This window comes from Phacochoerus africanus, chromosome 7 (genome assembly GCF_016906955.1).
Source record: "Phacochoerus africanus isolate WHEZ1 chromosome 7, ROS_Pafr_v1, whole genome shotgun sequence".
Lineage (NCBI taxonomy): Eukaryota > Metazoa > Chordata > Mammalia > Artiodactyla > Suidae > Phacochoerus > Phacochoerus africanus.
In genome coordinates, this window is record NC_062550.1 from 28,482,992 (window position 1) to 28,506,911 (window position 23,920).

General features: G+C 35.8%; 1 protein-coding gene across 4 annotated transcripts in view; it reads left to right on the forward strand.

Moving 5' to 3' along the window:
• Positions 1–23,920, forward strand: part of SLC16A7 (solute carrier family 16 member 7) — a 151,337-nt gene that overhangs the window by 126,614 nt on the left and 803 nt on the right. For all 4 annotated transcript variants that reach the window (XM_047787094.1, XM_047787091.1, XM_047787090.1 and 1 more), the window contains 2 exons: positions 16,957–17,100; positions 19,810–20,628. In XM_047787094.1, coding sequence (XP_047643050.1) covers positions 16,957–17,100; positions 19,810–20,628 — 963 coding nt within the window. The remainder of the gene's footprint in view (positions 1–16,956; positions 17,101–19,809; positions 20,629–23,920) is intronic.

Below are 23,920 nucleotides of genomic sequence, written 5' to 3' on the forward strand. Positions count from 1 at the left end.
GAGTAATCCAGGATGAGGTCTAGCTTTCTGGCTTGATGGAATGGACAATGATGTCACTAAATTTAATCAGAAATACAGGAGCAGGGCAAATTTTATTTTAGAGGCTTGAATAAAACAGTATTTGTGACTCAACTGATTTTGAAATGTCAGTGATATGCCCAGCTAAAATGCTGGAAAGGGCTTGTTTGTCTTGTTCTATAATCATTAAAGAGTTCTAGTTCAGAATTTGGGCTTTGAAACCTCTATTGTATGAAGAAAGCTTAAGGAGTAGAATAAGAAGATGATTTCATTTAATGTTAAGCTGAGCAAAAGCAGATTGTAAGTTAATGTATCATTACTATTGTTTTCTTCACCAAGAGCACCCCAGTATAGTTCTGTCCATCCTGACATTCCTCACAGGCATGCATTTGAATGCAGCAGAAAATTATTTTAATTTTCCTTTTTTTCTTTTCTTTTTTTTTTCTTTTTTTTTTGCTTTTTAGGGCTGTACCCGCAGCATATGAAGGTTCCCAGGCTAAGGGTCAAATTAGAGCTTCAGGTGCCGGCCTACGCCACAGCCACAGCCACGCAGGATCCAAGCCGCATCTGTGATCTACAGATCTACAGCACAGCTCATGGCAACACCAGATCCTTAACCCACTGAACAGGGCCAGGGATCGAATCTGCATCCTTATGAATCCTAGTCAGGTACATTAACCACTGAGCCAGGAAAGGAACACCCAAAATTGCTTTGAGATTCAACCACATAGGTTTCCTGATTTTTTTTAAAAAAAGCATTATATCGGAGTGATTGTGCTGTGTGACTTATTATATACAGACTTCACTTTCCATCAGAGCATATCCATAAATCTGTATTTCACAGGTAACTGATCTGGGGGCATCTATTTCTGGAAAATAAACACATCTTCATTTATTAGACTGCTTTGGGATAACATTTTAAAGAGTATTTTTTTCCATTTTTGAGTCTCATTATTTTAAGGCTGTCTACTTTATTATGTAATTTAATTTAAAATATTCTTGGGTTAACTATTCATTTTTTTTCATGACTCTTTTGGATGGATTTTTCTTTTTAAGGAATGACTTCTCTATTTTCTGAAACTAGATAGATTTTAATCCATTGGCTGATCATTTCTAGCTATGAATATAATAACAGGCATATAACGTGGAACTTTTATCCTTCTTCCAAATGGTAAAATTCAGCAAACCTCCTATTATAGTATTTATGATAAAGTATAAAGAAGTATCTGGCAGAGTACATAAATTAAAATCTATTTATCTGTCTATCTATTCATCTACCTACTACCTACCTACCTGCCTACCTATGTGTCTATCTGTAGAGCTCCACTGCAGAGATTATATCCTTAGAAACACTAAGAAAGTACTTGATTTTCTAATTCACAAGTAAAATTCACTTCATATTTATGAGCATTTTTCTTAATATCACTTGGCCATAATTAAGGAACTATGAAATTATAAATTTCACTTACATCCCATTGTTTCTTCATAAATTATTCATCTAAGGAAAAAAGAAATCCAGGCTTCCAAAAAGAGGGTACAGGCCTTTTTTAATAAATAGAAATCATCATCTCTATAGAGACTTATAGGTTTTAGACATAACAAAAAGTATTCTGCTGGATAACTCTGGGATAAATTCAGAGGAAAACATTAATTTAGTATGCTTTGATGTTCTGCCTCTGAGTGATAGAACAATGCAGTGTTCTGTTGGGGTAAATTACGCAAATGTAGGAAACTGTCTTTTGAATTTTTTTTTAGGTCAGTTCTTATAAACTTTTTATTTCTTCACTTGTATTAGCATAGCATTAAACTTAGCTATTAATGTGTTTCTAAAGAGATTTATTTGTGGATCAGAAGTAGACTGCTTGGAGTTCCTGTTGTGGCGCAGTGGTTAACGAATCTGGCTAGGAACCATGAACTTGTGGGTTCGATCCCTGGCCTTGCTCAGTGGGTTAAGGATCCGGCTTTGCTGTGAGCTGTGGTATAGGTTGCAGACATGACTCGGATCCCAAGTTGCTACGGCTCTGGCGTAGGCAGGCGGCTACAGCTCTGATTAGACCCCTAGCCTGGGAACCTCCTTATGCTGTGCGGGAGTGGCCCAAGAAATGGAAAAAAAAAAAAAAAAAAAGAAGTATACTGTCTGTTGTTTTCACTGGTCATAGAAAAACTAAATGTTTTTATTAGCACCCTGGAATTTTTTCACCTCTTTGGATCACATTTGTTTAAAAATCTTAGATTATAATATAAGTACACAGACAAAATAACTACTGTTCCAAGAACAAAACAATCTAGACTTAGGTTTAAAACTGTCTAATGTTAAAACTTTTATTTATGTTGCAGACAAAAAATACTAACATTTCTAGGAATAAATATAGATATCATTGTTCCTGAAATACTGTATGTTTTGGAGGAAATTCTTAGGAAAAAATATAGAATCATCTTAATTTTCATATTGTACTAAGCATAACACCTGCCAGGGCCTTGTAAGGAACCCATGCAAGGTGCAGGGCTCTGGAGCTTAAACTGCTTTAGCTTCACAGTAAACCTACATTTGGAAATAGTAAAAAGATATGAATCAAGAAGCAGATTGGTTAATGGCTTTGTTATCATTAGTTAAATATTTGATAACATGGTACATGAATTTTCTCATTATATATTAAACCAAGTATATTTTTAACCATCTAGCTCCCCAAATGTCCAATATTTAACTTTGTTTGCAATAAATTCATCTATGTCTTGACAATGTTATCTTTAATTGCAGGAATTACTACAAAATGTACTTGTGTTTACAGGTAAAATATTTGAAATTTTCCTCTATCTTGACAGCTTTCATTCAGTGCTTCTTAGAGTGAGTTCTAGAGAGATAAAACTATTCATTGTGAAATAATCAGTAGATAAGATTTAGCTTTTTTTCTTTTCCTGTGTTAGAAACATATGTGTCCTTTCAACATCTGAGAGTCTGTAACTCTTCAAATGTTTGGGTGGATACATACATTTACTACTTAAATTCAACTGGGAAGGGATACAAAGGAATTCTTAATTTCTAATGTAACATGTAACATCTCAATGCATTTGTGATTCTCTCTCTAGTAATGTGTGTTATAAAGACATAGAAAAGTGTGATTTGCCTTAAACTTCGTGGAATTTACATCCATTTCTTCAACGCTTCTACTTCCTTGACCTTTGTTTAGCTAGAGTAAGTTATTTTCTTTCTTTGTAACTAACCACCACAATAACAAATCTTCATACGCAGTTTCATCTGAAGCATAGACTGCTCTCTACAACACACACATTGAGTACCTGTGTGTGTCAATAAACTTCCGGCATTTGGTGCTTCTAGTTAAGCAATAACTATTTTAGGTGAACTACACACATTCTTAGCAGGAAACAGAAGAAAATGCCTGATGCCAAGGCATAATCCCTTGGAAACAATGCCAGAACGCCCAAGGAAACTCTTGGCTATACATTTTCATGTGTTACTTTCATTGCTCCTTTGGTGTCAAGCCTTTAAACACAATTCAGAGCATTTCCATGGTGTTGGAGCATAATTCCAACATTCACTCCAAGAGAAGTTCTAAAGGTGGTTATTCTATGGAAAGAGTAAACAGGATGGCATGTTGTGTTTGATCTCACCAGTTTTTTCACTATATCCTGCTAAGGGGCTCCTTTCTTTCTTTTTTGGGGGGGCCCTTGCTATAAGACTATCAACCAGATAGGATAGGGTAGTACTCTTTATCTCTGGCTGAATTGTTCTCTAAAATAAACCTACTCAAGCTAAACACATAACATTTACCAATCTATTGCTTTTAATGAATTGTATCTAACTCTGGAGTCAAAGTTGTTCTGGCCTTAATTTTGGGGAAATTCCATAAATTGTGTATCAAAATGCCAGGGATAAATAAGAAGCCCTTCTCTTTATACCCTGGCTTAGAATTCATCATGGAAACTTTTTTAGTGAGTTTTTTCATTCTACCTTGAGTATCCAAATGGACTGTCTCAAAATAAATTCATAATTACATTTCCTTTATTATCACATGGATATAATATGACATTGACTTTGAATTGGATGTTAGGCCTTATAAAATTTTGAAAAGCTGCATCTTTGCTTATGTATTATTTCTGCATATGCTTAAAATAGCCAGTGCCCTTGCAAAATATCCATCAGACACATTGACTATCAAGCAACCATTTCTGGAACTTGAACATATCTAGAGGTTTTTCTTTGTATTTCCTCTCTGCTACAAATTATTGTACAAGAGAAGAATAGAAATAGTGACTTCTTTCTGAAGCAACAATGGAATCTAAATACCAAAATGAACTGATGAGTATAAAACTACAAAGTGCTAAATTTTGAATTCAATACTTATTTGAATTTATATTTCCATTACACTTCTGAAAGTTATTTTCATGTTCTTGAGTATTTCAAATCCTTTTTCTCTCTCTTTGCAAAAGCATTGCATATAAATCTAAATTTTGAAAAATTTTTCTGGAATTATAAGGCAGTACATACTAATGAAACTATTCTTATTGAGCTTCATTATAATATTATAGCAAATATGATCAAAATAAGGTATTAAACTTTATTAAGTAAAGTTTTTGCTTACTTATTAAACAAAAAGTAAACTTTTAGGGGAAAGATATCTTTTAATGAAATGAATGGGTTGCCAGTGTATCTACAGATGAATATTATTTATTGCTTGCTAAGCAGATAGAGGTTTTCATCTCAGTTATATTTATGTTTTGTTTGTTTCTGAAAAAGTAAGCACTGAGTAAGTTGTTTATATAATTAAGTAAATAACAATGGAAATTACTTGATTTTTGCAATGTCAGTCAGTTCTTTGAATTTTCCAAAAACAAAACAAAACAAAAAATCACATGATGATTTATCATTACAAATTGTTTATAATGGAGTTCCCATGGTGGTACATCAGTAACAAACCCAACTAGTATCCATGAGGACATGGGTTCAATCCCTGGCCCTGCTCAGGGGGCTAAGGATCCAGCATTGCTGTGGCCCACATCTACAGCTCTGATTTGACCCCTAGCCTGGGAACTTCCATATGCTGTGGGTGGGGCCCTAAAAAGACAAAAAAAAAAAATTGTTTGTAATGATCTATTAGCTTACAAATCAATTGTCTTCCCTCAGTTTTATGAAAAACAGAGAATTGGGATCCGTCTCACTTACAAAAGGATTATGTTTCAATACATTTCTCAACTTCTGAATTTACCAGAAAACATTTACCAAATTTTACCAAGTGATAACTGTAAACATACTTTTTTGTCTCAGAGAAGTGGATTTATGTTTCCCTGATTCTACTTTTTTCTTATATCTTTTCTGTTCTTTAGTACATTGATTTAATTACCTTATCAGCATATTCCTTTTCCATGTTTTTCCATAAAAAATCTTAATTTTTCTGGGATTTGAATCTCATGCCCAAGTGTCTCGGGTGTTCACATTTGCCTGTCTTATCCTTTCTTTGGGTAACTATTCAGTACTCTCATTTTAATTTCCTCAGCTGTGTTATCACTCTTTTCTTGGGTTTCTATTTCTTGTCCAAAAATCCATACTTAGCTTCTATTTTAGTGGTCTTAAACTTATTTTGTGTTTTCTAATTTCTTCCTTTTATGTATCTACTGATTAATACACTTGCCAGTCTAAATGAAAACCCATATTTCTGAATATTTACAGTTACTCTTTTTTTTATATATTATTGCCTATATTCTATCCAGGATAATACTGTCTCCTGAATTAACAGCTGTGTTACATACATTAGAACGTGTATGTCCCACAGTGAATTATAAGTAATGATGATTTTGTAGAGACAGCAGTGAGTGATGGCTTGAAGCACGATCTTAATTCTCTGCTCAGGAATTGAACCTGGGCAGCCTGAACAGGAATCCTAGCCATCAGACTAGCCAGAGGGTGAAAGTGGAATTGCTCTGATTCTTGCCCCCTGTTGAAACCAAGAATGTTTCAAGGAGGCAAAGTCTGTAAAAACAGGTATAAAGTTTATTGTTAGAAACACAGTATAACATGTGGGAGAGCACACAGAGAATTAGTCTATTTATTTAAGGCAGAAGTAAAGCAGTAATACACACCCAAAGGAGAAGTGAGGATGCGGGCATCCCCCTGAATGAGGAGTGTGTCAAAGAGGTGATTTAAACCACTTATACAGGACTATTCTTCCAGGTCTTTGTCTTCCTTTGGCCAATTATCTTGTAAACCTTTTACACCTGAACAGAGCCAGGGCCCTCCCGTTATCTGCATGTGCCTCTTCTGGCCAAGATGGATTCTAAAGCAAAGCATTGTGGAAGGGTTATCCAGACTTATTATGGCCTGCCATCCCCTCCCTTTCTGATCCAGAGGGGTCTCTCTACACATGTGTAGTTGGGGTCTCCCTGACCTTGAGGATTGGGACTATGTGACCTCTTGGTCTTTTGTCCAAGTAGGGCTGAGCCCCTCTTTTGATACTGTCCATTACCATTGTTTCAATGGTTCACAGAAGACAAGTATCAGTTATTTGCTTTGTGTCTTGAATTATAGATAAGGGACTTGTTATCAATGTTTATTCTGGATCCCACCTGTCTCTTGCCTCAGGAAGTGTAAATAAGAGGTCAGTTGTAAATGCCTATCCTGGAGCCTATCTATCTCCTGCCTCAATGAGACTTCAAAGACCATTCTTAACCTTTTAAAAATTGTACTGTGAATTCATAAGTGGGTGTGGATGTGTGTGTAAATGTAGTTTTATAAAGAGGTTAAATATATACTCAACACAAAGACATATATTTTGTCTAAACCTCCGTGAACACCGGTAGAGCTTCGTCAACTTAAAGTTATCATTTAATTTTTGAAAGTGTGTAGTGCAGTACACTTGAATGCCACTTATTTCAGGAAACCTGTAAATGAAGCTATTAAACAAAATACCCAATTCTTCAAGGTAAAATTGAATAACAGCTTCTCAATTAGACAGGTAATCAAACTTTTTATTACAATTACTCTTGGTATTTCCAAATCTATCCTTCACTATACCACAATATTTAAGGAGAAATAAGCTATTTTACTACAAGTTTGTCTGCTGGGATGACTTCAGCATGAGCACTCAATAAGCTTCCATACTAACTAAACACATCACCTCATTTAATAAGAATTTTAAATATAAGGTGACCATAGAATGGCATTATTAGGGTCCCAAGTCCACTATGATGCTCTTGGAACTGCTAGCTTCTGCGTTTTAGCTTTTTTTTTTTTTTTTTTTTTAGGCCATCTCTCTCTGTGTGCATAAGATGGCTGTTTTGGTTCAAGGCAACATATGCAGATGAGACATCACTTAGTGATTTCTTGGTAACTCTTTCTGAGCAAAGGAAAACTGCTCCCAGAAATTGCTGATGGATTTCCACTCATTGGCTAGAATCATGTCATAAGCCCAGCCCTAACATATTCAGTGGAGAGGGGAATGAGATTACCATGATTGACTCCCTTAGTCAATCTCACCTCAATATAGAGTTTAAATCTCTGAGCAGCACATGGCTGCACGATGAAAAGCAGATTCCCACAAGGAATTCATATTTTCCACAAAGAGAAGGTAGGAGAAAATGGAAGCACAATCAGTAATGAAGAGTGTTGGCCAAGGGACAACTCATTTAAATATTAGTGATTTCTCTGATGAGGAATCTCTTTACTCTTAAATAAGGAGAGGATATTAATTATTATTACTCTTTAGTACTTTATAGCATAGTAGGGCTTTTGTGCACAAAGAATACTAGGAGCACATTCTCTTGGTACTATGTCCTTTGGATTCAAAACACACACCTAAACCCAGATACATCTATATCCACACTATATACATAAATACTGTAGTAGATAGTGGCAGGGACTTTGGAGTAGGTGAATCTCAGACCTTTAGTTAGGAGTTTTGATTGCTTAAAACTAGTCATTACTAATAAACAAAGGTACGTTTAAAGAGAAGAATAAAGATGAATGAAGATCATATATGCATCTTTAAAAGGACTTTTAATCTGGTATATGTCTTGTATTTTTCTTTTCTATATTGTTTGGGTAAGGAAAGAAAGGAACCCACATGATGAAATATCCTCTTTAGAATCTTATCTGCTATGCTAAATACTGATATCACATCAATATAGTGATGGTGGCATCATATGGCAAGCCTAAATGAACTTTGAAAACAATTAAATCCAATTAAATAAAATATTACCAGGAGTTCCTGTTGTGGCACAGCGGAAACGAATCTGACTAGGAACCATGAGGTTGTAGGTTCTATCCCTGGCCTCACTCAGTGGCTTAAGGGTCTGGCATTGCCGTGAGCTGTGGTATAGGTCACAGACATAGCTCAGATCTAACATTGCTGTGGCTGTGGTGTAGGCCAGTGGCTACAGCTCTGATTCGCCTCCTAGCCTGGGAACCTACATATGCCATAGATGCCACCCTGAAAAGCAAAATAATAATAATAATAATAAAATAAATATTACCATCTACAAAATGAAATAATTTATCCTATCCTTAAATTACAGATACGAGTAATATTATACTCTTGCCCTCCAAGAGCTGAAATTCTAGTGATTAATATAAATATGCAATAAATAACCACAAAGTAGAACATTAATACAATCTCTTAACAGGCATAGGTTTGCTACAAAGTAGTGTAGCAATTAACAGGTTTGGGATTACATTAGACAGATGGGTATATGGAATGCATTATGGAAGGGCTATAAAATTATAATTAATTTTAAGGAATAGATGGAAAGAATATAGACTTTTATTAAGTCTTCATGTAATATCCTATGCACAATAAGATTTATGAGGGAAAAATATCCATGAGCAGAAATGTATTTTAGCATCCCCTGGAAATGGTCAGATTGCTTACTAGTTGCCTAAAACAGATAAGAATCTTCAATTTGCAGATTGAATTTTACTGATTGATTAATGGAAACATATTTTTCAGATACATTGTGGAGTACATATTCACATTTCAAAATCCTTTTGAGATTAAACTACTTCAACATTTAAATATAAAAGCTGGAAACATGTCAGAATCACTTTAAATGTTCTGCAGTTAGACTACACTGAGATGATTCTTTGACACTAAGGAGACATTTAAGCTTTAGAGGAAGAAAGGTATTTAGTAGATGTGAAGTATTTTTTAGTGTGAGATAGTATTAACATATTTTAAGAAATTTTAGTGGGAATTGAGTTTTTTTCTGTTATTGTATTGGTTGGGAAGTTTTAGACTGCCATATGATGTCGTATCACAAGAATCTGTAGGTAAACCAGCTCTTGGCTTGATTGATTTTTTTTTTTTTTTGGTTCTTTGATCTACTCAAGGGCTTAAATATCTGCCTCATCTTTAAGCACTATTCATGGTCCAAAGATGTCACCTCCAGACATTGCAGTCTCATGATAACCTACAAAGACATTTTATTGCTGTGTAAAATTGAGAAAATCCTTTCTCAGCAGAAAAGATTTATGCTATATAAATTGCCCCCACATGCTCATAGTCAAACCAGTATTTGGTCCTACCATGAGTGGCTTGTAGTGCTTATGATTCACTTCTCCAGTGTTGGACCTGAGATCTCACAGAAGAGTTAGGTATAAAATCAAATCAGGATTAAGTTATGAAGAAGGAAGAGGGGATGACTCTTGGGTAGGCAATCAAGAGTGACTCGATACAGTCTTATTTTTTCCATGTTGTTAAAAATTATTCCAAAGAGCAAGAAATGTAAAGTACCAATTTTGCATAGAATTAAATGTAAATAGTTATTTTAGTTTTATTTTTCTTTTTTTTTTTTTGTCTTTTTGCTATTTCCTTGGGCTGCTCCCGCGGCATATGGAGGTTCCCAGGCTAGGGGTCGAAACGGAGCTGTAGCCACCGGCCTACGCCAGAGCCACAGCAACGCGGGATCCAAGCCGCGTCTGCAACCTACACCACAGCTCACGGCAACACCGGATCCTTAACCCGCTGAGCAAGGGCAGGGACCGAACCCGCAACCTCATGGTTCCTAGTCGGGTTCGTTAACCACTGCGCCACGACGGGAACTCCAAATAGTTATTTTAGAGAGTAAGCATTACACATGTAACAGATTTAATCATTCCTAGGGTGGTGGTGGGGAATGATACTTAATAGGAGTGTATACAGCTGGCATGGGCAGTTATAGCAGCGGTTGAGCAATCCTTAAAAATTGTTACTTTGCACTTCAGTTTTCTTATATAAAAATTGGGAATGATGTAATGGTACTAATTTTTAGAGGAGTTGTGAGGATTAAATGTGATTTTATACACACACAAACACACACACAGAGCTTAGAAACATACCATGTCCTCAAGAAATGTTATTATTATTTTGTAGCTATTGTGCCAGCCTTAAACAAGTGACAGTGTCTTTCTGGTTGAGAGTAATGTAACCTGTAAACATAAAGGAAGTGCTTGGTGTTTCTGTCCTTGAACATGAAGAATTAGAACAATCACTTTCAAATCCTTTGATTTGTACAAACAGACTTTGCTAAGATGTCAATTTGCTCCTTTCCCCACCTCATCCCCATACAGATAGCATGATACTTTTTATTTTTTATTTTTTTTCTTTTTCTGCCACATCCATGGCATATGGAAATTCCCAGGCCAGGGATCGAATCCAAGCTGCACCTGCGGAAACTTCCATATGTTGCAGGCGCAGCCAAGAAAGAAAAAAAAAAAAAATTTGAAAAATCTTTCAAATTTAGAAAGCCTCTGTAGAAAAAGACTGTCATAGTAAACACAGATAAATTTCTGTAATTGCAAACAACTTTCTCCCAGTCTTGCACTAGTTGCTTTTTGTCATCTGACTTGACAGGATACCACATATACAAATTTGAAGTAAAGCAAATGAAAAATAAATTATAGCACTTTATCATTTCTTCTGTTAGCATTTATGCTATGCAGGAAATTTTTATAGAGCTCAAATTGATAGTCAATCCCAATTCATGGTTTTAGACTGATCAAATATATTTTATGAAATGTTCATTACATAACATACTTCCCAAATTTTTCTCGTGTTTATCATGTACTTATGCAATATACAAAATAGATTAAAAAATAAGCACTAAGAGTTCATGTTTACAGAACAGAATACCAATATACTAAAGTATAGACCAGCTCATATATTCATATATGTGTGTGTGCCATATATTTTAAAAACATATAGCAAGAAAAAAAATCTGTTTTTAACTGTGTACAAAGTTCTAAATTAGCAGCAGGAGAGATACAGTAGTTGTTTTCAGAGTGTCCAGGACCGTCCCAGGTTTGATGATTGATTGGCTAGAAAGAATCATAGGACTCAACGATATCTTTTTTATGGCTATTATTTATTAAAAGGAAAGGATGAAAAATTAAAAAAAAAAACTAGCGAAGGGAAAAGCACAGTGTACAAAGTATAGAGAAAATGAAGTACAGACTTTTGAAGAGTCCTCTCCCAATGGAATCACAAAGGGTCGTCTTAATTCCTTCAGCAACTAGTTGTGACAGCACGTGTGAAGTGATATCTACCAGGAAAATCATTAGAGATGCAATGCTGAAGATACTATGGGCTTGCCTCTCACAAGACATTCTCTGCCCAGCTTGCACCAAAATTCCAGACTCCTAGAAGGAAAGCAGATGTTGAGCATAAACCACAGTGGTTGAAAACAGTGTAAGCATTGTGAACCACTCTTGTCTGTTAGGGAATGTTGGGAACATTTCTGAAATCAAGTTCCCAGATGCCAGTCAAGAGCCAGTCTTGCAAGCAGGCCTTTCTAGGCTGACGGTCCACACTCTGCTATATTAACTTTGTCCTGCGCAGAAGTTAAAAGCACACGTTTTATAATCAGATGACTCTGGGCTCATATCCACATCCTACCCCATATATTGATGTTGACCTTGAACAAGTTATCTGAACACTTTGCATGCCTCTATTTCATCAACTGTTAATAGCTTTAATTAGGCTATTAGTTAATTAGGTGTGAAAATAATGCATGTAGAATTCTTAGCATGCTTCCTACCAAGAGTAATAACTTGATAAATGTTGATGAATAATGATAGTATATGTGGCAATTACCTTCACAGAGCTTAGAACAGATAGTATGAACAAGGCTCACACAAATGAAATAGACAGCAAGTGTTTCACTCTGTGTGTTTTTGTGTGTGTCACCAACTGTAAGTACAACAGGAGTTCTGAGAATGGGCAGACCCTGTGTAATTTATAAGAAACCTCAAAAGCTTCATTGCCAGAATAAGTATTATTTTGCTAAGTGTTATGGAGGCTCAACTACAAGATAGAAGTAGCTTTCAGAAGACAAAGAAGTAGCTGAAATACAGGGTGACAATATTGCGACCCTTACACTGCTCTCTGATGAAGCCCTCCTTTACAGCTTCACGGCTGGCATCAAAGTGGCCAGTGTACATGACACTAAAAATTCTGAGATGGATTGGGAAGCTGGCTCAGAAGAAATTATTGGCTAGATCAGTCTGATTTAGCTACAGTCTGGTGTTTTTGTGCATGCTTTTGGAAACAAGCATTATTATTGTTGCATACTGTTTTTTTCTTTTCCCTTATTTTAAACTGCTTGACAAGCAAATAGAATAAAGCATTTTGATAAGCAATACCTCTGCTCTACTAAGATATGGATTCAGATCTAACTCTGTAGAGGCTTTTCTATTTTTGACATAACAAGTGATTAAGCACCATGATTACTGGAAAAACACATGCTGAGTAAAAACTTCCGGAATGATTGAATTAATAAATAAATGAATGAATGAGCTCAGAATATAATTAGGTCTAAGATTCATCAACAAGGGACACCTGTGAGGTTAGAGCATGTTTAACAAAAATCATGTGGGATGAGAATTTATTTTCTTGAAACTTTACCTGTCTTGTTAATACAATAAACCGAGTTGCTTGTAGGTTGAAAATGTATTGGATGATGTTGTCTTACATTGAATGTTAGTTGCCTCAAGCCAATAGTTTAAGCATTTAGAGATTCTTTGTAAAAATAAGTATATTTTATTCCGCATCATAATTTTAATTTTGCTCCACAACTATAACAATGTAAAAGTATTTTATGATGTTTTATAAGCACTTAATATTAAGGGTTATGGAGTGTTGATTATTTCTAAATAAATCACTTATAAAGTATACCTTTTGTGCTAAAAAGATTATAGATAATTATGTAAACCTATTCCTTATAGATCATTTCAATGAGGTATATAATTTAATTTGTTAAAATTAGAAGTCTCCTTGCATCTTGACTGATTCCACTGTAGAAATTATCAAAGCCTGCTGCAAAAAAGTGCCAATACCTCTAAATCTTCTCTTTAGTGGTTACCCTTAATCAGTCACAGTGACAGGAAATAGCTTTGATATGATTATCCCAACCTATAGATATAATTATTTCCCATGCATTGCAAATTGTGATTCATTGACTATTTTCAAATTTAAATGCACACTCTTTAAGCAGACATATTTATGAAACATAGAAATCAAGTAGGCAATTTGTTAGTTGTCCAGGCACTGTGTAGAAAAATGGAATATGTAATAGCAGTGATACTGGGAAGAGATCATTGTTAATAGTCCAAGTAATTGATAAATGCCTTTGAATTCATTCTAATAATCTGTATTTACCAAAGCACCTATCACAGTTCTTAAAACAACTTGTTGGTTACTTCTTTCTCTGGAAGATAATGCATTAAGGGTTATAGTTGTGCTCTTATTTATTATTATTTTTTTTTGTCTTTTTGCTATTTCTTGGGCCGCTCATGCGGCATATGGAGGTTCCCAGGCTAGGGGTCCAGTCGGAGCTGTAGCCACCAGCCTATGCCAGAGCCACAGCAACGCGGGATCCGAGCCGCGTCTGCAACCTACACCACAGCTCACGGCAACGCCGGATCGTTAACCCACTGAGCAAGGGCAGGGACCGAACCCGCAACCTCATGGTTCCTAGTCGGATTCGTTAACCACTGCGCCACGACGGGAACTCCTGTGCTCTTATTTTATACTTGGTGCCTGTCAGCTGTCAATACTGCATTGAATTGTTCTGAGCTGAACTGAATGAACTGAATTGGTTAAGTTATTTTAAGAAAAGGAATCCACACCTAAATTCAGTAATTAATCAAACTAATCAGTTGATTCTGACTCCTCTCTTCTCATAAAGGCTATTTGAATTTAGCTTTATACTTTTTAATTAAAATGGTCATTTCCTAATCAATGTATATGTTATAATAAATAACTACATTATATATTTATATAGAGAATGTCTTCAGATGAATTTTACCATATTAAAGACAGAATTCTATTCTTTTCACACCCTCTTGTACAATTTTCATTATTTTTTCCCCTCCAACCCTGTTGTTTTTATCACACTATCTTATAAAGAGTCCTTTTGTTTTGTTTTATTTTGTTTGGTATTAAATGCGATATGTGGTATTCTGTTTTTTGAGTACTTTTTCTAAAATTACATTGTTACCAATATCCTTTCAAAAGATATTATGGAATAATATTAAAACTATTATTATGCCATGAGTATTTATATGTAAAGAATAAAAAAATGTTAACTACAGTTGTGTGAAAGAATAAGGATCTATTGATGAATGAATTTCAGTGCGTTTTAAATACCATCCATATAGAAGTTCTCAAATGTAATGCAAATTTTTATGTTTTAGTATTAACTAAAACTCATTTAACTTTTTTCTAGGCTAAATACTGGACTGAGAATTCTGACCTAATATAGTATTTTTCCTCCAAAGCAATACTCCTAGTTTCAGATGAAATGTAATTTTAAAGTAAGAAGGAATGTCAAGTCAAACAGTTTACACTTAGGTCTCAAAGTGGTATGGACTTTCATTAAATCTAAGCCTCAACTGTTATGTTGCACCATTATTTTTTTTCTTTTTTTCCCTTGCCTTACTTTTTCTAACTTTTGATTTACAATGTTCTGTCAATTCCTGCTGTGCAGCAGTGTGACCCAGTCATACATACACATTCTTTTTTTATATTATCTTTTATCATGTTCTATCACAAGTGATTAAATATAGTTCCCTGTGCTATACAGCAGGACCTCATTGCTTATCCATTCTAAATGTTGTAATTAACTTGCACCATTATTTTATGAGGCATCACTAAAGAAAAAAAATATGCACATTCAAATATGACACAAGGGAGTTCCTGTTGTGGCTTAGCTGTAAGGAACCTGACTAGTATGCATGAGGATGTGGGTTCAATCCCTGGCCTTGCTCACTGGGTTAAGGATCTGGCATTGCTATGAGCTGTGGTGTAGGTCTCAGACTCAGCTCATATCCCATATTACTGTGGCTGTGGTGTAGGCCAGCAACTACAGCTCCGATTCAACCTCTACCCTGGGAACTTTATGCCGCGGGTGTGGCCCTAAAAAGACAAAAAATACAAAGATACAACACTTTCTTAATATTTAGAATTTTTATTTTAAATTACCAAAAGAGTTTTTTTAGACATAAATATAATTTATTTTAATCATTCCTAAAACTTTGTCCCATTTCTAAATCAGTTTTTGAATCAGAGTGCTAGATGTTCATGTTTCCCACATAAGATCCTTCTCTTTGCTGGGAGGCAGCCTGTGTTAATAGAGAGCCATTTTCTCTGGTAATTCCATCTACACTGCTGCACCCATTCTGTAAATTTTGAGGGTGGTACTTTCTTGACTTTACCAGAATGTATCAACAGAAGCTTTTTCAGACAACAATCAGGAGTCATATTCATATTCCCTTTTCAAATGGGCCTTAAATAGGTTGAATGAAATATAAGGAATTGCCATTGTCTAATCGAACTACAGTAATAACAGCCAAATTCAAGCATACGCAAGCCCTGATAGAAACCTGTGACTGCCCCTGCTGAGTGGGGAACATTGAGAGACCATCAAGGGTGTGTAAGACATCCTTGTTTCTAACATAACAAGATATGAAAATAGTTTCTCTTAGAATTTAAAAAAATACAGTATTAAAGAAAAATCACAGTATAATAAATACTAAAAAAAATTTCAGCTCCAGTTAAGGCATATATTTGTACATACACACATATTATTCTAGAAAATAAAATTCTAACAGATAAGTCATTTATATAATCTCTAGATAATTTTTTGGTTAATTTTATGCTTGTACCCATGGCATATGGAGGTTCCTGGAACAGGGATTGAATCCAAGCCACAGCTGCCACCTATGACCAGATCCCTCAACCCACTGTGCCTTGGGGCCAGGAATCCAACCTGCACCTCTGCAGTGACTAGAGTTGCTACAGTCAGATTCTTAACCCACTGTGCCACAGCGGGAACTCCCAATTTCTAGATCTTTGTTATGAACTCACCTGCATTTATTAAGATATTTAGACAGTTTAGCAATGTCCTGTTGAAAAACTTTTCCATCAAAAGTTTAATAACAATGGTCCTAACAAACTGTATGTTAAACAATTTGAATTTATTATTATTTTGTCTTTTTTTGCCTTTTTCTAGGGCCGCTTCCCATGGCATATAGAAGTTCCCAGGCTAGGGGTCCAATGGGAGCTGCAGTCGCCGGCCTATACCACAGCCAAAGCAACGCCAGATCTGAGCCGCGTCTGTGACCTACACCACAGCTCACAACAATGCCAGATCCTTAACCCACTGAGCGAGGCCAGGCATCAAACCCACAACCTCATGGTTCCTAGTCGGATTCGTTAACCACTGCGCCATGACAGGAACTCCTGAATTTATTTTTTATGTGCTTATATATGTATGTATGGTTAAAGATAATCAGTCAAACTGATTAGAAAGTATTGAAGCGTCTTCATGATATTCCATGTGAACTAATATTTTTCTTTGATCATTAAAATGTGCTTTCTCAACTTTCAAAATTAACAAATGTTATCAATAAATAACCCAGTAACTGAATATTTCTTAATTTCTTCTCTACCACAGGTCCCATAAGTAGTGTTTTGGTGAATAAATATGGTAGCCGGCCAGTGGTGATGGTAGGAGGTTTATTATGCTGTTTGGGAATGGTCACAGCTTCTTTTAGTACCAGTGTACTAGAGCTTTACCTCACTATGGGATTCATTTGCGGTAAGTGAAGTTTTGTTTTCAGCTTATTTTCTTTTTTAAAATTATTTTTATTTTTTTAATGATTTATTTCCATTATGGTTGGCTTAACAGTATTCTGTCAATTTCTACTGTACAGCAGGGTGACCCAGTCACACACACACACACACACACACACATACATATACACAACCTAAACGCCCAGGTTGTTGATGGGTCGTCCCTATTGCTTTTCACAGTAGACTTCAGGCTGGAACCACAAGTAGCTGTATTAGGGAAAAGATGATTTTGATATTACTGTACCACAAATATCAATAGCATTAAATGTTATTCTAACTTCAGTTCATTCCTTTGATCTTAAAGGCTTCTGGTACTTCTAGTCAACCACTGAATATACCTATGAGGGAGTTATCTTAAGTCATTATCAGCCAATACTTCATGGTATCTGAAATCAGAAAGGTCTAGCTTTCAAACCTGGCTTAGCACATACTAGCTTTGTGATCATGGATAAATTAACCTCCTTCTGTCTCAGTCTCTTTGTCCTTAAAATGGGAAAACTATAGCACTTTCCGTTGGGAGTTGTTGGCATGATTAATGTTAAAAAGAATGAATATATGGCACTTCACAGAGTGTCCAGCATTTTTTTATGTTTGAATAAATATTAGCATATAATAATTGCATCATTATATAACATCTTCAAGTGGTAGGCTTTACTTGAATTTGGCAAAGCCCTTTTATGTTGTTGCTGAGAGCACTGGAGCTCAAAAAGTCTTAAGTATTTCGCTCAGTAGTATACACAGGCAATAGTTGAGGCAGATTTAGATCTTTTGATTTCGAATTGCATGTTCCTTTTACTGTGCCAGATAGGAAACAGATGGCCACAATCTCCTAAAGAGAATTTGGATTAATATCTGAAAGCAAAATTCCAGGTGACAGAATGGGGGCAACAGGGAAGGGAAATGACATAAGGTAAAGGTAAAGAGATTTGAACGTCAAAACACAGTTTGGTTTTAATTTGGGCTCTTCCACTAACAAGCTGTTGACCATAGTTTTATTACTTATACACTGGATCCAATTGCACTCATTCTGCCTACCTCACAAGTATGGCTGAGGTAGAGTTAGAGTGCATACCATCCTTCACTCTCCAAAGCATGTTCTTGGTTCCCTCATGGCAGTTTTTAGGGACTCTACTATAAATATTTAACATAAACATTTATATTAGAGGTTTGCACTAAGCATTTGTACTCAGAACTCAGTGTCCTAGTATCTAAATACTTAACCATTTTGCAATACTATTTCACTTTACACAAACTGGTAAACACAGAATAATTTCTATTTCTATAGACTCTAAAATAACACAGAATAATGCCTAGGCAAAAGGGGAAAGAGCAGAAGTTTGAATAAATCAATAGTTTTTACTTTTTAAACAAACCTGTTATTGTTGCAAAATAGTACCTTGGCCAGCTATAAGAATTAATTTGTTTCTCAAAGGCAGTGCCCAACACCGCAAGGAGTTCCCTAGACGGTAAAAAACTTGCGACTCATATAAACAGTCAGCTTTAATCCCTGAAATGAAAATATGTTTCAAGCAAAAAATTACTTATGTTTTATAACACACATGTACCTATATATATATCCATGAAATGTGGAATGTGAGGGATGGAGTATGAAATTAATGGTATGAATTGATTACTCTTTTTTATTATTTGCATGGCTTTGAAAGCAGTATCTCTGAGACACCTACCATTATGTATAAATGACAACCTTTTTAGCTTTTTAGTCTGTTCACAGTGTTCCACTATGAAAAGAAAGTATTCACATTTTATTTTTATTTTTGTCTTTTTGCTATTTCTTGGGCCGCTTCTGCGGCATATGGAGGTTCCCAGGCTAGGGGTCAAATAGGAGCTGTAGCCACCGGCCGACGCCAGAGCCACAGCAATGCAGGATCCCAGTTGCGTCTGCGACCCCACACCACAGTTCACAGCAACACCAGATCCTTAACCCACTGAGCAAGGCCAGGGACCGAACCCGCAACCTCATGGTTCCTAGTCGGATTCGTTAACCACTGCGCCACGATGGGAACTCCAGTATTCACATTTTAAGTGCACTCTTGCCCACAAGGAAGAAATCTGTTCTCTATATGTGTATGTAAATAGAGAGATTAATTTATTTGTGGAATTAAGTGGTGGTGTGATTAAGAATGAATAGTTTTGTCCACATTTCAACCTATTTTATGATAAATGCAATATCAGTAGAAGTTCTTGGTTTTATTTCTGTGTTTTAAAAGGAATGGAATACTGAAACCATCATGCGTCTAAGGTGTTCAGTTATGAGAATGTTGTTTATGTGCCACCTTATTGATAGGTGTAATTATAAAAAGTTAAAGTTACTACCTGCTGTTGCATTTTTAGTTCTTCTATCTTCATTTTTTTTTTTTTTTTTTTTTGCTTTTTAGGGCCTCACTTGTAGCATGTGGAAGTCAGCTAGGGGCTTCAATCAGAGCTGCAGCCGCCGCTGGCCTACACCACAGCCACAGCAATGCAGGATCCTTAACCCATTGGAGCAAGGCCTGGAATCAAACCTGTGTCTTTATGGATACAGGTCACTTAGTTCCTGCTGAGCCACAGCAGGAACTCTCTTCTGTCTCCATTTGAATGTACATGATGAAGTCATTTCTTTTGTGAATGGCATAATGTGTTTGTATTTTCCTTCCTTTTGTTTTGTTCCTTTTAGGTTTAGGTCTAGCCTTTAACCTGCAGCCCGCCTTGACAATCATTGGCAAATACTTCTATAAGAAACGACCTATAGCGATTGGCCTTGCCATGGCAGGAAGTCCTGTTTTCTTAAGTACACTGGCTCCTTTCAATCAGTTCCTCTTTAATAGTTACGGCTGGAGAGGAAGCTTCCTGATCTTGGGAGGTATACTGTTGAATGCCTGTGTGGCTGGGTCTCTTATGAGACCTGTTGGACCCCAACTAACACCTAAGAAGTCTAAAACTAAGGATGGTGTAAGAGCCACTGAACCACATCTGAAGAAGAGACATAAGAAGAAGTCAACATGGGTGAAAATTAATAAATATTTAGATTTCTCCCTTTTTAAGCATAGGGGATTTCTGATATACTTATCTGGAAATGTCATTATGTTTCTGGGGTTCTTTGCTCCCATTATATTCTTGGCTCCATATGCTAAAGACGAAGGAATTGATGAGTATTCTGCAGCTTTCTTGCTCTCTATTATGGCTTTTGTTGATATGTTTGCCAGGCCTACTGTAGGATTTATTGCAAATTCCAGATTAATCCGACCCCGAATTCAGTATTTCTTCAGTTTTGCGATTATGTTCAATGGAGTATGTCATCTCTTATGCCCACTGGCTGACGACTACCCAAGCCTGGTGGTATATGCTATATTTTTTGGCCTTGGATTTGGGAGTGTTAGCAGTGTCCTCTTCGAAACTCTCATGGACCTCGTTGGTGCTCAGAGATTTTCCAGTGCTGTGGGACTCGTCACAATTGTGGAGTGTTGCCCAGTTCTTCTTGGTCCTCCTCTTGCTGGTAAGAATATTTTTCATCAAGGAAAGCAAACAGCATGAAATTTCTAGCCATTAGCTGAGACTTTCTTTTTAGGATAAAATGTGGTTTGAAATAATCAATACTAATAGCCTAAAAGACCAGGGGAGTGTTAATTTTAGGCTTTGTTATATGTTTTTAAATTTAATAATTAGTCTATTTTAGACAAAAATTTCATTCGGAGCCTGGACTTAAGAACTTAAGAATTTAACTTTGATAATTAGCACAATTTTCAGGTTTTTACCCATATCGATTTGTTTTGTACTTTTAAAAATGTATCATGGAGCTTCCGTCATGGCGAAGCAGAAACAAGTCCAACTAGGAACCAGGAGATTGCAGGTTCGATCCCTGGCCTTGCTTAGTGGGTTAAGGATCTGGCATTGCCGTGAGCTGTGGTATAGGTCACAGACTTGGCTCAGATCTGGTGTTGCTGTGGCTGTGGTATAGGCCAGCAGCTACAGCTCTGATTAGACCCCTAGCCTGGGAACCTCCATATGCTGCAGGTGCGGCCTTAAAAAGCAAAAAAAAAAAAAAAAAAGTTTCATAAAAAGAAATTCTACTTTATTTCATCACTGGTAAACAGATTTCTCTTCTTTTTTAATTAAAATGACTTAATAATTTGAAGTGATGCTCTTAAAAGTCAGGATCTATTTTCTTATTGGAGTATATTGATTATATTAATATGGAGCCTGTTACATGCTTGAAGGAATACTTTTATAGTATCACTAATTAGAATATATGAAAGGAATGCAAGAATGAAGGGAAATTCATTCAAAGTCATTTTCTTCATTGGATACTTATATTCTATATTTATAAATTATAAATTTATTTATAAAATTATAAATTATAAAGATTACCTTTAGATTTTAGGATCTGTCTATGATGCCAATAAAAGTATCTGTGTTAAGTTATCCAGTAAGGAGACTGAGTGAACACACATGTATATAATGTCATTTCTGAAGTCAAGGCTTTCTTGAGTCTTAGGTATCAATTTTTTTTTTTTGTCTTTTGTCTTTTTAGGGCCGAACCTGTGGCATATGGAGGTTCCCAGGCTAGGGGTCTAATCGGAGCTGCAGCTGCCAGCCTATGCCAGAGCCATAGCAATACCAGATCCAATCCGCATCTGCGACCTACACCACAGCTCATGGCAATGCCGGCTCCTTAACCCACTGAGTGAGGCCAGGGATTGAACCTGCAACCTCATGGTTCCTAGTCGGATTCATTTCCGCTGCGCCACGACGGGAACTCCAGATGTCAGTGTTATAAATGTTAAATAATTCTCTTTGTTAGCCAGTCTTCCAGTAACCACTGTTGAGTGTTGTTAATGTTATCAGGCTAACCATAAAATTTTTTAATGTGTTTAAACTCTTCCTACATGATATCAAGGAATCACTTTGAAATTGGGAAAATTCATGTTTAATTTGGTAATACTAGGGCATGATTGACCTTAACCTTTGGCTTTTTCATTTGGTCAGGAATGAGTGGTGTAGTTATTGACTTTTTTTGTCCACCAAGTCTGTCCTCTGGTACCTAGCTCAGATGCTTTGGGTGCTATATATCTCTATATAGCTCTACCATGGCATCAAGACAGTTTTCAGAATGAATGACAGCCAGTAGGTCTTATTCATCAGCTAATACATGTTGTTATATTAGACAATACAGTTGGCCTATCTTTTCATACACAATTAGTTTTCCCAAATGATTTTTAGAAGCCTATTCATTAGCAATAAAATTCTTAGTATTGGATGAAATTGTATTTCACCAGCCATGGTAAGATGAAAAAAAAATCAAATCAGGTCAGTGGCATAGTGATGGGTGCTATGAAAAGGAAAGAATCTCATTTGGCCACTCCCACCTGTGTTGAGACCCATATTAATAATATTGACATCAATTACAGTATCCTTGAGTGCTTATCATGTTAATACTGGCGAACAATTGCACCAGTGGTAACAATGACAGAAATTTATTTGGGGCTCATTGTTGAAGCTCTCAGGCTATAGCCATAATGTAGTGTCGTTTTTTTCATCGTATTTCTGCCTCCTGTTACCTCTGACACACCTTGAATTTTAGACTGGCTTCTCCTTTGTAGCATTTGGGTACTATTAGAACAGTGTCTGGCATATAACAGACACTCAGTAAGTACTTTTGAATGAGTGGGTATTGTACTTACTTCTTATACAGTTGCCACTGCTGCTATTAGTCTTGATAGTAGAGCAGTGAAAGTTACAGAGAGCGTGATTTTTATTTTTATTTTTTTCAATTCGAACTTTCACTGTGCTGCACTCAAAAAGAGCTGAAACTTTAGTTCTGGAAATCATACCTGATTTCTTGATGATGCTAAAAATCTCTAAAAATTTAGAAAGTATGTTGATTTGGTAGTCCAAAGTGATATTAATTCTGATGAGGCCAAAGATCTAATGTTTTTGCATTTAGATGTGTAATAATCATTGTTTGACTAGAAATATTTGACTAAAGTTAGAATGGAAATTTAAATTATGCAACTTTTGTTTATGTGCGTATGTTGGAATAACTCCATTCCAACATTTACTAGGTTAAAATATGGAACTTTGTTGTAATAAATAAATTTCCAAGTATCTAAATTTAATACCTCGCCATTAACTAGATTCTAGTCAGAATGATGGAAATTGACCTGTCTAAACAAACAGGTCATTACCAGAATCACCAGGAATATGCACATAATAAATAATATGGATTTGTGTATACTAAGTTTTGCAATAATTATTAAGAATTAGATGCCTGCATAAGCAAGAGGCAAACTAAGTATAAAGAACATTTTTAAAAGTCAGTGAACCTTCCAATTATATGGCACCAGACTAGTTTTTCAGTGTTCTCAATAATAAATGCAACAAAAACCTTCTTCCTGATGAGTTTGGCCTTAATAATTTAGATTCAGATGAAATGGAAAAGCTGTGATTAGCCCAAAAAGTGAAATGACACTTACCAAGAGGTTCGGTGAAGGCATTTTATGGAGTAGTTAAGAATATGAGATGCAGACAGACGTTGACTAGAGCCCAGATTCTGCTGCTGGACAAAGTACTTCACAGGGCTCTTGAAAGGATTAAATGCAAAATTACAAATAAAGTGTTTAGCCTAGTGCTGGGCATAGACAAAGCATTTAGTAAATATTACATCCTGTCAGGAACCTTATAAAAGCCCTTGAATTTTCTCTAAAGAATCTTTATTGAAAAGATAGGAAATGTGGAAAGGATGAAGCAGCCTCGATATGTATGCTCTAAATATATTCATTAATATGTTT